This window comes from Gambusia affinis, linkage group LG14 (assembly GCF_019740435.1).
Source record: "Gambusia affinis linkage group LG14, SWU_Gaff_1.0, whole genome shotgun sequence".
Classification (NCBI taxonomy): domain Eukaryota; kingdom Metazoa; phylum Chordata; class Actinopteri; order Cyprinodontiformes; family Poeciliidae; genus Gambusia; species Gambusia affinis.
In genome coordinates, this window is record NC_057881.1 from 25,860,718 (window position 1) to 25,875,722 (window position 15,005).

The 15,005-nt window shown below is 37.0% G+C and overlaps 2 protein-coding genes across 2 annotated transcripts; one reads left to right on the forward strand and one right to left on the reverse strand.

The window, feature by feature from the left end:
• Positions 1-3,950: 3,950 nt before the first annotated feature.
• Positions 3,951-7,056, reverse strand: rpl14 (ribosomal protein L14). The gene is made up of 6 exons (XM_044139105.1): positions 6,933-7,056; positions 6,321-6,422; positions 6,140-6,234; positions 5,632-5,731; positions 4,647-4,700; positions 3,951-4,044 (listed from the first exon to the last, which is right to left on the reverse strand). Exons 1-6 carry the CDS (start codon positions 6,933-6,935, stop codon positions 3,985-3,987), a joined length of 414 nt encoding a protein of 137 aa, XP_043995040.1. The 5' UTR covers positions 6,936-7,056; the 3' UTR covers positions 3,951-3,984.
• A 396-nt stretch (positions 7,057-7,452) lies between these two features.
• On the forward strand, positions 7,453-12,518 carry LOC122843952. Its single transcript, XM_044139106.1, has 8 exons — positions 7,453-7,538; positions 8,340-8,405; positions 8,723-8,748; positions 10,662-10,705; positions 10,792-10,865; positions 10,902-11,207; positions 11,287-11,434; positions 11,961-12,518. Exons 2-7 carry the CDS (start codon positions 8,379-8,381, stop codon positions 11,431-11,433), a joined length of 624 nt encoding a protein of 207 aa, XP_043995041.1. The 5' UTR covers positions 7,453-7,538; positions 8,340-8,378; the 3' UTR covers position 11,434; positions 11,961-12,518.
• Positions 12,519-15,005: the final 2,487 nt, after the last annotated feature.

Here is a 15,005-nt window from a genome sequence, read left to right on the forward strand (position 1 = left end):
TGTCAGCAATTATCTCAAATCCACACGATTTTATCTTCAAACTCAAACTATTCTTAAAGCAGAGGCGGTTCTGTTATTATTGGTGCCCTGGGCAAACTACGTCTCTTCAGCCCCCTACTCTCTTTCAGCTACACTAAACTAACAAGGCCCATTCTGCAAGAAAATAGAAAAAGAAAAATATATTTTTGAAATAAAAACTTTTCATCAAGGAAGTTGTCCAAAACATTCTATTTTGCCAAACATAATTTTCTTTTTATTTCTTATTTTTTAAGCATTTCTTTTTCAGTTTTACAATTAGAAAAAAATATTGGAGGAACAAACAAAATCAGGCACTGGGACAATCAGATACATTTTAAGTTCAACAGGTATTGTCAGACTCTCCTGATATTTGTACATATAATGCCCACCGACAGAGGAAAAAAATATTAAGATGAGAAAAGGTTGAGTCAGACTTTAGCAATAGGGGGCAGCAACTTGTTTTCCAGGTAGAGAGAGAAAAAAAAATATTTTCCTTTTTTTATGAATTTGTGTTTTGAAAACATTGTGCTCTAAATTAAACTCAAAGGCCCATATCTGATGTTAAATATTGTATTAATATTTAAGGATTTTCATAAATATAGACAATATTTCAGTATTTGAAAAATATGATGTGATAGTACACTTTTGGGAACAGCACAGAGCTAAAGCCCAGGGGATCTATTGAACCTAGTTGATAGCTGCTCATAAGACTGTATATCCATCAATCAGTGCTAATATTATGACCACTTGCTTAAGAATAGCCTTGTTCTTCCAGAACCAGCATCAACTTCATCAGCAGTAAGGGTGACAGTAGCTCATCTATTAGATCGGGTCTGCCTTTACTTCTCACATGCATCAATGAGCCTTGGCTCCCCACGACCCTGAGTTGCTGAGTCATCAGTGTTCCCGCCCTGGGTCACTTTTCATAGATATTGACCAGAGCGGACTGGGAACACCAGCCCAATATCCTCAAAACAGCAAGAGCTGCAGTTCTGAAGACGCTCTGATGCAGTCGTCTAACCATCACAATTTATCACCTGTCAAACTCACTCCACCAATCAATATCTTGCCCATTCTGCCCACCTATGATGCAGTACAGAAACGTTTGAGGAAAAATCCCAACTGCCAAACAATCCCACACACTGACAGGTACCTTGATGAAACGAAAATGAAACCTTGTTGAAGTTATTAATTTCACCTGTTGCAGTGTTAAACGTTATCAGTGAATCTATAGATGCATCTATAAGGTTGGTTAGGACTAATAGTAAAGGGGGATAAAATGTCTAAAACAAACTAGCAAACATGCTAAGATGCTTTAAAGAAAAGTCAGTGAAATCGCTTTTTTAAGTTATAATTAAACTAGAGGCAACGAATCAGACAAAATCTTTATTCAGTCTTCAGTCATTAGTCAGTCATGTTTTGTTGTAAGGTTTAGTGTGTGAAACATGGGGGTAAACAGGCTTAAAATAAACTTAAAATTCAGCAATGGAATAGAAAGCTCATTACGGCACATCTAATTGGACTCCCGAATGCTTAGGATGCCCCCTAAGTCATGCCACCCTTCGCAGAGAGCCATACCACTCATATTAAAAGCCGCCAATGTTTCAGACGAGCCTTTTACAAATTATTTAAGTAATAAGTTGGACAAATAAAATGAAATATATGTAATACTTCGTGAACAATTATTCCAAATAAAACTGTTTAATTGTAGAGATTAGAATTAAAGGGCATCGAAGTATAACCCAATTAGAACAGGATAAAATGCGGACATGAAAACTGGTTTTCTTTTGTGTACTAAAACTGAAATAGATTCTGTGCTTTTATCTTGAAAGAATAATTGTTGCCGTTTCCGGTTTGGTGCCCATGAATGACAGCGCCGTGAGCTGAAACGTCAGAGCTACGCACGGAAAGCAGCGCGTTTATCTGCCCTGATAATGAACAGATATAACTTTAGCCTACTTCTCTCCTCCTGATCTCTGTTCATTTCAAAGTCTGCTGTAACGCTATAAAACGTACTAACAGCGTGAAGGTGACATGAATTAAATTATAAATCAAATTGCTCAGATGTATGAAAACACAGTGATTGGATTAAAACAGCCTCTGACCTCTCCGGTCAGCTCATCCTCTTAATTGTTTTTACAGAAGTAGACGGCTGGCTCACGGTAGTGACAGAGGGTGTGTGTGTGCGTGTGTGTGTTGGCAACGCTCTTTGTTCCTGTTCTCTTCACTCAACCAGCTGGGCCGTGTTCAAGTGTACCATTATGCAATATTTACCAGCTCCGCCTGAGATCTGAGCAGCAACCTGTTTGGCTGGTTGCGCTGTCTCTCAGCACGCGGGCCTGTTTCAGCCAGGTCCAGACTGCAGGCTCTATAAAAAGATACCAAGATGGCTCCTTCCACCAGCAGCAGCGGATAGTAATTAACAAACACAAAAAAGACAACACACCGTGTCCGGACTTGGTTTAAAACAGCATTTTTTTCCTCTCTCTTCAAAGCTGAAATTTTAATTTTGCTTTGTTTTCTCCTCTAGAGCGAGTAGACATTGCCCCCTAGTGGACATTTAATAAAATTGCGCTGTGGTAAAATTCCTGGTTTTTGTTCTTACGGAGTCCCTTGGGGGACAATTCAAGCGTCCCTTTGCAATAAATCTGTAAATACACTGACATACAGCTACGGCTATAAAAATATTCATTTAAAAACTGCACTATGTATACATTGGAAGTGCTTAATGTAAAGGTGTTGTTTATACATTATTTGGTGCGGAAAACAGGTTTAGTGTTCATGTTTGTGTAATATCTTCCTACTACAAATAAAAAGTAGGAGACGGGACTGCACATGAAAACGGGTCCATTATGAAGTATACTACCAACTCGAAAAACACACAACCAAAACTGCCAGCAGATGGCGGTATTAACCATGAAAATAGCTCAAAAATAAATTGGGGGAGCTCTTTTCGGTACCACTTCACAATAAGGCTGCCCTTATGATGGCCAAATAGATGCTTTATATATTCATCTATCATTAACAACTTTTATGTATTAAGTAATGGTGAGAAGGAGAATATAGGCTAAAGAATTACATTTACAAATGCTTATTGTGCTCACAAAGCAGCCTGAAATGGAGGACAAATTTGGCTAATTATTTGGCAAATTATCAAGAGATTGTACCTTCTCATCCTTAAATAATACATAAACAGTTCATTTATAAATGTTTGGACATAATTTGTATATCTAAACTATTTACTAACCTTTTACAAGGGGAGCCTCATTTTAAAGTAATAGCCTGTTTTCTTTATTTTCTTCTTACATAAAGTTCATATTTTGGAGTAGGGATGTAAAGCCCACATTTGATCTCTTACCTTCATTTTGCATTTTGTGGTGCGTTTTTGTCCTAAAGATATAAAACTTAGTCTATCTTACAAACAAAACTTTAACATATATGGAAAGTCTTACAAAAAATTTATATTGCAGCAGAATGACTTTCAATATTCCAGACTAGTAAATACATTATTATTGCGATAGAACAAAATTTTACAAGAAGCCAATATTACAGGCCAGATGTTTTGACATGTGACAATATACTTTATGTTAACCTCTGACGTAACAGGGTAGAATATTTTCCCTATTTTGCCTAAATTTGTGTTAAACCCTGGTCACTCACAGGACACTGCCATACAAGTTTTATGCATTTCACTGCTTTTAAAAAAAAGAAAAAAGTAATGTTGCCATGGTAATCAATTCCTTTGAAAGGAGTCGATCGATGCAGGGAAACAGGCTACATTGAACAAATGGACTCACACATTGACCCATTAAAGTTCAAGGAAGTCTGTGCCTATTTGTTGAATGATGCAAAACTTCATGAATATAACCCACTATGTTCAATAGTGAGTTATATTAAAATTACAATAAATTAATACACAGAAGACAGATGAATAACTGAACAGAGAATTTATTTTGTGAAAATTGTTCACTTCTTTGCCGCCTCCTTTTGGAGCTTCATCACCTCATGCTTGATGATCTTGTTCCTCTGCACAAATAAAAACATAAAAAATAGTGCTCTGATTAATGTGCTGCTTCAAAATGATTAATTTTTGTAATTGACAATATCAAAGTCTTAGTGGAAATATTTAAAATGAAAGTGGAATTCTGCTTTCAGAAACCATCTGATAAAAACATTTTTAACAAGTCATGTCTGTTAAGTAGGAACATTTTACAACGTTTATGTTCTGAGGTACAGATTAAAACCAACAACTTACTTCAATTCTTGATCAATCACTGCTTATGGATTCGATTATGAATTTGAACAGCCTATCTATATATGTACTGGCGATATGAGGCTTTGAAATCATAATCAGATGAGACAAAATGAATTGCATCACGACTCTGCTGTTGACGTTTTCAGAAATCTGCGTACCCAGACTGAGAAGAATCAGTTGCTTAGTGGTAATTTACATAAATAATCTGGTTTATAAGCGGAAACAAGAAATGGACTAAGGTTCCAGACAAGATCCAGGAAGTTCTGTAGAAATAGCATTCAGGACCTCAGTGTGAAAATGTGAGTCTTGTTGGATTTTGCGTCACTAATCAGAACGTCCTGATCGCGGCGGCTCCTGTGTCTGTTGTACTCACCATCCTTTTGGCCTTCATCACCTTGTAGCGGTCAAAGTCAGACATCTTGGCCCTCTGTGAACATGAAGATCCAGAGGTCAGAGACAGAACTCATCCTTTATATCAAAACTTTTCTCTTTTCAACACTCAAATTTCCAGAGTTTTTCTTCTTTTCTTTTGTAAAAGTACATATTTTGGTTTTTAACATGGAACCTGGAGAATAGCGACTGTTTCTCTTGGTTCGGCCTGCTGGTGTGTAGACTAGTTAGATCTACCTGTTAGATCTATCCGTTAGTTGGTGCGTTTTACTGCTTTCCAGATCTCATCCCAGCAAACTCGCAGTGAGGCAGACTTGTATAGCACACACCCCTAAAGCTGTACGCCATTTTCCCAACACTCAGAGGAGGTCTTTACTCTTCCCAGCAAGTCGATGTATTTTTATAACTATAGGTAAGGAACTATTACCAATAAATTAACAGAATATCTATTGGAAAAAATTAAAAAATCCAAATGAATACTTTAACAAAACACCTGAGATTAACTCCCTGTTAACTTTGATTTGGTAAAATAAAATGGAATGATGGACAACATTTATGTCACGAAAAATTACAATTAATGCCACTGAAACCCCTAAAACTGTCCGTATTGTCTGTTAATTTTACTATTTTATTTCTCCTTTGGTTAATGAGAGGGTCGATAAATACATTTCCATTTGAAAATATGACTAAATACAGATACTATATGCAGCTCATCACACTGCTTTATGTGACTGGTGTCCTAAAAAAGTGCATTACACATGTGTGTTTCTCAACATCAGTATTTGTGACAGTCAGTCAGTCATACAGTCACCCAAGAAAAGTAGTAATAAAAACCATTATTACAATAGTACCACATAAAATCATAATAAAACTTCAAATTCATATCGACCACCCCTAATAATATTAAGACAAAAATGAACTTTTTTAAAAAACAACAAACAAGGAACAGATTGTGACATGATTTTTACCTTCTGTCTGGCCTCGATCTTCTTGGCCCAGCTGCTCTGAGACCACTTCTCGTTGACTTGGGCCTTCTCCCAGGCTCGCCTCACAAACTTCTGCCGGGCGCTGGGAACCGTCACACACTCATTAGGAAACACACAAAGTCTTTCTGCAGACTGGGGGGGAAAGGGCCCCAAAAATCTACCGAAATTTATTTGGATACCAAACAATAACCTGCTGAAATTCTCATGAAAGGGATGTCAAATAGTGCAGCTTAAAACTAGAAAGCGAGACATGTAGCGCTGGCGAAGGCAATCGCGATGTTTTCATGAAACAAACTTCTACCACGACATTCCCAGAGAAGCCCACAGACACAGAAAACGTAAATGTTTGGTGAAAGAAAAGCAAAGATGCAGTCAACGTAATCTCCTGCAGCGTTTGCAAACAAAGCCGACATGCAGTCGAATCTCATTTTCCTCGGCAGCCATAATGACAGAATCTTTGAATCTAAAGCAGAGAGGTGTCTGAGCTCACCTGTGAGGAACTTTGATGACGTAGTCAGTGAGCTGCATGCACTTGAAGGGCATGGCTTGCCTCTTCACTCCTGTGCAGGGACCGTCGACAAGCGCCTGGAAGGTGCAAAGGCAAGTTTCAGTTGATCAAACTCTAGCTCTGCTCCCCCCGGTCAATAATACAAAATCCTCCAATTACTTACCCTGTTTTGGTCAATAACATCTATAATGGCCACCAGCTTGCCAGCATGGGGACCAAAAGATATGTAGGCGACACGGCCGATCTCTACAAAGCGTTTGAACACCTACAGAAAAAATAAGAAGACAGACATAACTCAATCTGAGAGTAACCGGCTGCATGAAAATAAATTAACTTCTTATGTCGTGACAAGAAGACAATGGATATTAAAGTGCGAATACAACAGCAGTGTACAGCTTAGCTGGCGTCGCTAATGCATCGTTTCTAACGCTTTGCAAACTACAACTGAGAACCTTAAAATAAGTAACAACACAACACGAAAACACACACTTAATGAAACTGAAGTTATAAATGCATAAACAGTGTATTTCAGTCGATCACCGGGTAGCTTTGGGCCTACACGGCCTGACAGACCACGTTGTGTTGCGGCTAGTAGCCGACAACACGCTTCGACAAGGCAACAAAACCCATCACAAACTAACCAGACTTTTTATAATGTGTCAATTGTAGGTTTATAAGGATCTCAGTAAAGCGTGTGGAAACTTCAGCGATGTGAGAACCTCTAAATGAGACGAAATTCACGTAAAAATTTCTCCGACTCTCATGGCGAACTCACCATGGTTGGCAGTCCGGGAGCAGAAAGGACGTCACAGCTTCCGCTCGGCGCTCATACGACTTCCCTTCGCTACACACATGCGCAGTGAAATTATCACGAAGTCACGGACAATAAAACATTTATAAATATGTACACGAACCGTGAGTGTCAACTATAATTGAAAATAGGAAACGGATAACAAAACTGTCATCTTGGTGTATTTAATATGTGTTATTTATACCCTTGAACGGGTTAAATAACATGTGGTTACGTAATACTTTTGTTGCCTTCATGGGATATAAGACGATTCCAACGTCAGCTAAAACTGCTAAACTCAAATCTAAATAGAGTGTTACACACCAAGGGATTGATACCTACAGTTAACTTGTGAATAGTTTCTAAGTCAAAGGGTTTCGTCAAAATAGCCAACCTCTTGGCTAGCACAACGTCAAATTGAACAAGAGTGTTTGTGTTTACAATATTCCGTTAGTCCCTGAAAGCAGCACGAAGGTGTGGCGAAACAGATCAAAGTGCGGAAGTTCATTTGTGGCAACAAGAAGAACGAGGCTGTTGCTCTAAAGCTAACAAGTCTAATTTCTTGACATTCTTAACAACTACTTGTTAAAGGTATGTAGACGGTCTTATTTTAAACTAATTTGTGATTATTTTAATTCCACGTTGAGTCCAAAACTGTTAAGTTACATTTCAAAATATTTTACCAAAAACATAAGGAGGTGAAAAATAACATTTTTAAAGTAAGAATGCCCATATTTTATGTTTTAGGTACATCTGAGATATAGTCTTAAAAGAAGCAAAGCGGAAAGTCGAAAGGTTTTTAAGGCTTTCAACAACAGGAAGTGAAAACAAAGATGGCGTTTTAAGGAGAGTCTGTTTGTTGCGCAGCTGAAATTTTCGAAGCGTTTTTTTCCATACAGAATGTTTCCATAAAAATAATTAAAAAAAACATCTGTTCAAAAATTATATAATCAAACGCAGACACATTAAAGGTAGGTAAGATGGAATAAAAATGTATTTAGTTTTTCCTCAACCCTCTTTGCAGCGTTTTACAATAAATGTAATTATAAATAAACTATAGAAAAAGCATATGCTTGATTCCTCTTACGACAATCTTGCCAAATAAAGCTGGTTAGGTTCTGAGTCTTAAGCTATTAAAAAAAAAGACTTTTACTGTTTGTTAATTTAATATTTTCTCTGAAGAACTTTTTTTTGTTATTGTAGATTTGTTTCTACTGATTGTTACGATTTTATATAACACTACTTAAAAGTCAGATTTGCTAAGACTAACACAGCTACTCTCTGAGCTGTTTTAATTAAAATTGAAGTCACTCTGCTTAGATTCATAATTTGATTAAGTTATTCTTCATTCTTAATGTATTTATGGTGTTTCTGTTTACAATATTCCATCAGTCCCTGAAAGCAGCACGAAGGTGTGGAGAATCTGATCTGATGGCTACTGCTACTGCTACTCTCACGGTAACGGGTTTAATTTATACAAACATGCCCATGTGGATTTATTACTCTTATTTTTGTTAGTTTAAATCGAAGCAGAAATACTGGCAATAACACACTTACAAAATAAATCCAAGTTTGTATGTGTGTGTTGTTTGAAATATGGTATTAAAGCAAAATACCCTTGGTTTTTGTTAAGACACTATCATTATGAAATAATTTTATAAAGTCTATTAAAATTGGCCTTTTTTATTTGGATTTTTCATCAAATTATCTGCATTTTATATGTATATCCATATTTGAAGAATATTTATTTATTTGCTTGTTGTTTAAATTGACAGAACCCCACAATGGCAGAGAGTCTAAAGTAAGTACCAGTTTTCTCTTAAACTTGATGCTTTGTAAACTGACATGAAAAGTGCGTCAGTGTGACTTTAATAGTGAGTCATACAAATAGTTTCATTATGTGATGAGTCTGAGTCAGTCTGAAAAATATTCCACCACAGCCGTCCCTTAGAGGTTATCAGGATTTATTTTAACATGTTACTTTCACAAAAAACTTTTTCAAGATTCAGTAGTTATTTTTATTATTTAGTTTATTTGGCGTAATGGATCATATCTTGTGAAAGGAAATTATTCAGTGTGTTTGCCCTTGGATAAATTAGAAAAGTGAAAACACACTAGATAATGTGTGGAGAATATCAGGACAATTGACTGTTGACAGGATTGGAACAATAGACTCAATTTTCAGATTTCTTCTAAATGTGTTTTTGAATATGAATTACATAGAACTTATCTAGTAGAATTAGATTTACAGAGTAAACTTGAAGGAGGAAGCCCAGAAACGTGTCAGGAGTTCTGTGAGTAGAACCATGGTTCTTGATGTTGTACGGCATTTAACTAGAAGCAGCCTTGGTTCTTCATTTGGAGCTGTTCCTGCGACGTCAATCTGAGAAGAAGCCTCTTGCATAACTGATGACAAGAAACACGATCTGACCTGAATAAAGTCCTCAGGATAACCCCAGGAGGGGATTGAAATAAATTCTGAAGATGATGCCAGACTGACCCCATATCAGCTGGAACGTAAACCCACCCCAGGAAATCTGTTGCGCTTTTCTCAATTCTCATGGCTGAAATGTTGAAAATAGCTTTTTTTTTTCCAGAATAGAAAATCTGTGGAGTATTGTTGAGGGAAGGATGAGTTACCAGGCCCAATAACGTAGATGAACACTTTTAAAGTCTTGTCCAGACTTCAACATTGACCCATAATGGAAGGAATCTGGAATTGAACCCATCCAAAGCTCATGACCATAGATGAGGGTGGGAACGTAGATCGACCGGTAAATCGAGAGCTTCGCTTTTTGGCTCAGCTCTCTCTTCACCACGACGGACTGCGGTACAAGCGCCGCTGACGCAGAGACGCTGCACCAATCCGCCTGTCGATCTCCCGCTCCCTTCTTCCCCCATTCGTGAACAAGATCCCGAGATACTTGAACTCCTCCACATGGGGCATGACACACCCCCTGACCCGGAGAAGGCACTCTACCCTTTTCCGGCTTTGATGTTGGGAAGAAGCTGGAGAAACTGGTGTGAACCCACACAAGGACTGGGAGAGCATGAAGACTCCATCCAGGAAGGCCCCTTGCTCCAATAGTTAAATAATCTTCAGAATGTGGATTAAGGAAGAAGCTGTGGAATGTTCTGGGATGATGATCCACTCGTTTAAAGTGGATGATGTTCATCTAAGGCAGGGGTCTCAAACTCCAGTCCTCGAGGGCCGCAGTCCTGCTACCTTTAGATGTGCCTCTGCTGCACCACACCTGAATAAAATAATTAAATCTCTGGAGAACTGAAGTGTTTTGTACCTGTGGCACATCTAAAAACTGCAGGACTGGGGCCCTCGAGGACTGGAGTTTGAGACCCCTGGTCTAAGGACTCTGTTTCCACTGGAGCAGATGGAAGAAGAGGGAGAAGAATAAAACCCAGAACCCAAACTCCAGATCCCATACCTGTGTTGTACATTATCTCTGAATAAACTCGTAGAACCAGAAGCCGAAGAGTCAAACATCATTTTTTGGAAAAAAAAAAAATTCTCGCCCATTGCTGTTAGTGATGCTACTTCTAAGGAAAACAGATAATTAAAGTTATTTTTTCATCATTTAAATTGAGTGAAAAAGTGTGAAATGTATAATACAGACTCAAAATAGATGCTTTGATGAGGCTGGTTGTGTTATTTATAACATGTTTGAGGTATTCTTTTTTTTTTTTTGTATCTCTCAGATCAACAATTAAGCAGGCTTTCCAACAATGCGACGGAGAAAGAGGTAGGGCTCATATATTTCTGCTGTATTTGAAAATGAAAAGTATTTTTTTTTCTTCACAAATTCCTGATGTCTGTGATATCCTTCAGGTCCAGCTTATCTGGAAGCAGTGTCAAAGATTGTGTCTAAATATAGATACACAGAAGTCGATCTGGATTGTCTTGTTGGGGCCAAACCGACCATTGGGGCCAAACCGACCGTTGGGGCCAAACTGACCTTTGGACCAGTGGAGGACACAGAGTACAAGGACAGGCCTGCAGTGGTGGACGCATGGGAAATGTTTTATCTTCCCAAAACAACAGAGATGGAGGTTATCGGCTATGTGGAGGGAACTCCGTACCCATGTGACCAGCTTGTCCTGATGATCTGTGGGGACCACAAGGTGTACGGCTTTGACGGAGACGAGCTGCATCTGGTGGCTTCATCCCCGATTCAGGTGTTAGATACTGGAATAGCCGATCCTGCATTACAGAGTTATTACCATGGGGAGACCTTCGAAGACATGGTGAGTGATTGACTGTGAATGTGTGAACATTTATCCTGAATGCCAGCCTGGGATCCCTAACAATGTGTTTTATGCTCAGACCACAGAGGACTGGGAGAAGGTGGAGCTGAGCCCTGAGGGGAAGAGGCTGGAAGAGGAGCATCGTAAACTGGTGGCTTCTCACAAATCCACTCTCCTGAAGAATCTCAAAATCATCCAAGAAAGACAGAGTTTGGCGTGTATTTAAGGTGGGCGTCAGGATAAGTGATGAAACATTAAAGATTTTTATATATTTAAAACACAAACATGTCTTTTTTTAAAACTTGGAACTGTCTTTCTTTAGTTAGCCCAGTGCCTCTCAATTCCAGTCCTCAGGCCCCCCTGCTCTGCATGTTTTAGATGTGCCTCTATTCCAGAACAGCTGATTCAAATGATTGCATGACCATCAAGTGCTGCAGAAACCTGTTATTCACCCATAGATTCAATCAGGTGTGTGACAGAAGGGAAACGCCTAAAACATGCAGGGCAGGGGGGCCTGAGGACAGGAATTGAGAAACACTGAGCTAACCCAACTTGAGGCATGAAAGTTCTGTGTGTTGCATCTCTAAATACGACTAACAGTCTTAGACTGAAACTGACCAGTAAATGATACTGGATCCTCCTACAGATGAGACCGACTGTTGGGTCCATTTGGATTCATAAAAAGCAGTGGAGCTCTTCATAGTACCGGGGTAAACCCAGCATAGTCATAATTTTCTATTCTCTTCCCTGCAGGTGTCATCAGCAGAATGGCAACATCCTCCCCAAAAGCAACATGACTCAGTCACAGAAAGGTGGAACGTGACATTTAGTCATTCATAAAGCTCAAGGTTATAAAAAACAACTAAGCATTTGAAGTAATTTTGTTCCTGTATGGATGTTTTACATGATTTTGAGAATTATGGCTTGTGTTATTAAATAGTTTAAAGTTTTAATTAAATATTAAAGTTTTTGTCATTCATGCAATGACAAAAATTGTTCCTACTCTATGGAACGATCTACGTTTCCAAATTAGATCTGCCCACAACTTGGATAATTTTAAATCGCTTCTAAAAACTCATTTTTATTCTTTTGCATTTATTTGAAGTATTGTTTTGATCAATTTGTGTTGTTCTTGTAGAGCTTTTCAGTGCAGTTTTACACATGTTTTTAATGTGCTACATAAATAAATTTGACATTGCAGCTCAAAGTTTCAAGAAACTAACCATTTTCAGTAATTTTGTTCCTCTGGATGTTTTACATAATTTTGAGAATTATGGATTGTGTTATTAAATAATAAATGACATAAACTTTCTGGTGTTTTCTTCCTCTCAGCAGAACAGTTGGGAACCAATCAGATACAGTTTAGTAAATAAATTATCTGCACAATCTAAGACTGTGATGGTTCCTGCCTGACTCTGTAACAGTTTTGTCTAAGTGATTACCTCGATCAATTAGGTCATCTGATCTGGAACCTGAAATTACATCATCTGGTTAGGAACCAGCTGTTAACTGTTTATAATATTGCAGTATAATACAGTATTGAGATCTTAGACACTAAATCATTTTTCAGAATCACCTCAACATGAACCCTAATTTAATTAGTTTATTCTTCTTAAACGTAGTTAAACAGTTTTGAGGCTTAAAACCTGGCTGTTAAATTTATGCTCATTTTTAGCGAACCTCAGAAACTGTTGTCATATAGACTGAAACTTGTTTTTAAAACTTGTTTTTAACGACATCAGCTGTCAATGTGAAAATACCAATTCACGTATGAAAAAGGGGAATTTCTGTATGAAAATTTGTAGTGGTATGAAAAAGTGTTTACACCCTTCCTGATTTCCTTTTTTTTCAGTGTTGCTCCATCTTTTTTTCATATTATCAAATATCAGTTAAAGACAACATAAACACAAAATGCAGCTGGTAAATTATGGTGTTTATTATTGAAGAAGAAACATCGTCTGATTTTGCGTCACACAAAGGAAACTTTGTGAAACACACTTCACTGTTCTGTAGGGATGAAATCATCTCTATCACACAAAATTTTCTTTGTGTAACAACAGTTTCCTGTTTCTATTCCCTTTGACTGTTGAATAAAGAAGAAGGGTTTAACTCTTCTGTCAGTTTCATTTACTTGGAAGCTATGATTGTAAGCAGATATACTTGTGTGTGATTATTTTTGCTGTTACCATTACATTTATCTTTAATATATATTTATAGATCTTAATACATTCCTAGTTGTAGTAAACATCAATAAACATCATAGTTAAATAACTTCTATTTTACTGTCATTCCTGCACTTTATATTTAATATTTATATTTTATATTGTATTTTATTTATTCTGGAGTAACCTCATTGGAACCTCAAAACATTGTCTGAGCCGTATGCAACGAAATTTCGTTATGTATACTCCCTGTGCATGCAAAATGACAATAAAGTCTGTCTAAGTCTTTTTAATGTAACATATTAATTCAATTGTTTCACATTTACAGGCTGCTGAGCTGAAACTGGAGTAAGTCAGTTTATAGAAATATAAAAGCTGATCTCTGATTTTTCATTTTGCTTGATTGTGTTCTTATTATTATTAATGTAGACGGCAATATCTGGATGAGAGAGTCGTTTTCAAAAGAAATGCTTTTCTACTTATTGATAAAATGGTGAAAATGGCTTCACTCACTCAAGAAAACATGACAGAACAGTGGATGAGGTGTGTATGATTGTGATATGATGGTGACTGTGTGACATGCATAACTTATTAGTTATTACCATGCATAACTACTAAGTTATGCATGGTAATAACTTATTAGTTACTCTTATAATCTTAATGTGAGTTGTTACAGATGTTCTCTGAAAATAAACCAAGAATAATCTATTATTGCAATTATTTGATACCAAAGTTACAGTTACTTGGTTTAATTGTATTTCCACAAATGTAAGTGGAAATGAAAGTATTCTTGCAAGTAAACCAATATTAATAGAAGTATTTTACTTTGAATCTTATCCAAATACTCAAAATGTTTAGACTTCATTCTTTAAAACTTTATTGTTTTGTAATAAGGAATAATCTCAACTATTTTTATAAATCTGCAGGCTGGAAAATTACTTCCTCTGTCTGACTTTGATTTATTATGATTAGACAGAAAAAAGCAAAGTTTGCAGGAGACAAAATCAACACAACCAGATTTATTTTATTGAGGTTTAAGTCTTACTGTTAGGTTTAGATGTCACTTGTATAATTAATTTTAAAGGAAACTTTATTTATTGTTACTGTTAAACTAAAATCTCCAGCATGGGGAAGTGGGATGATCTCGGATTTTCTTGACAAATGCTTTGCTAAAGAATTTATGACCCAACAATTTTTCAAGGTTTTGTGATTTTGCAGCCACAGAGGTCAATGTGACGGACTGACAGTGAGTGGTGAACAATTGTGAAGTGGAATAAAAATGATATGAAAGAACCATTTTTACAATGAAACATGAAGGTTTATGTGTATTTGGCCCTTTAGTTTCTGTTTTGAAGTATGATGATGACATGTTGATAGTTTTATACAGTAAAGGTAGAAGGTGGAGCAAACATGTGAAAGAAGCTGCCACAGTCACAAAAATCAACTTTTTTCACAAATAGAAATCTATCAAAGTTCAATCTATCAACCAATCAAGTTTATTTGTACAACACATTTCAGCAGTAAGGTCCTGAAATAAAGAAGAGGGAAACATTTCTTCACACCTACCAATGGACATTCAATTAGTGACTGACAATGATAGACATTTCTTATCTATCAATTCACTCTTTGATGATAA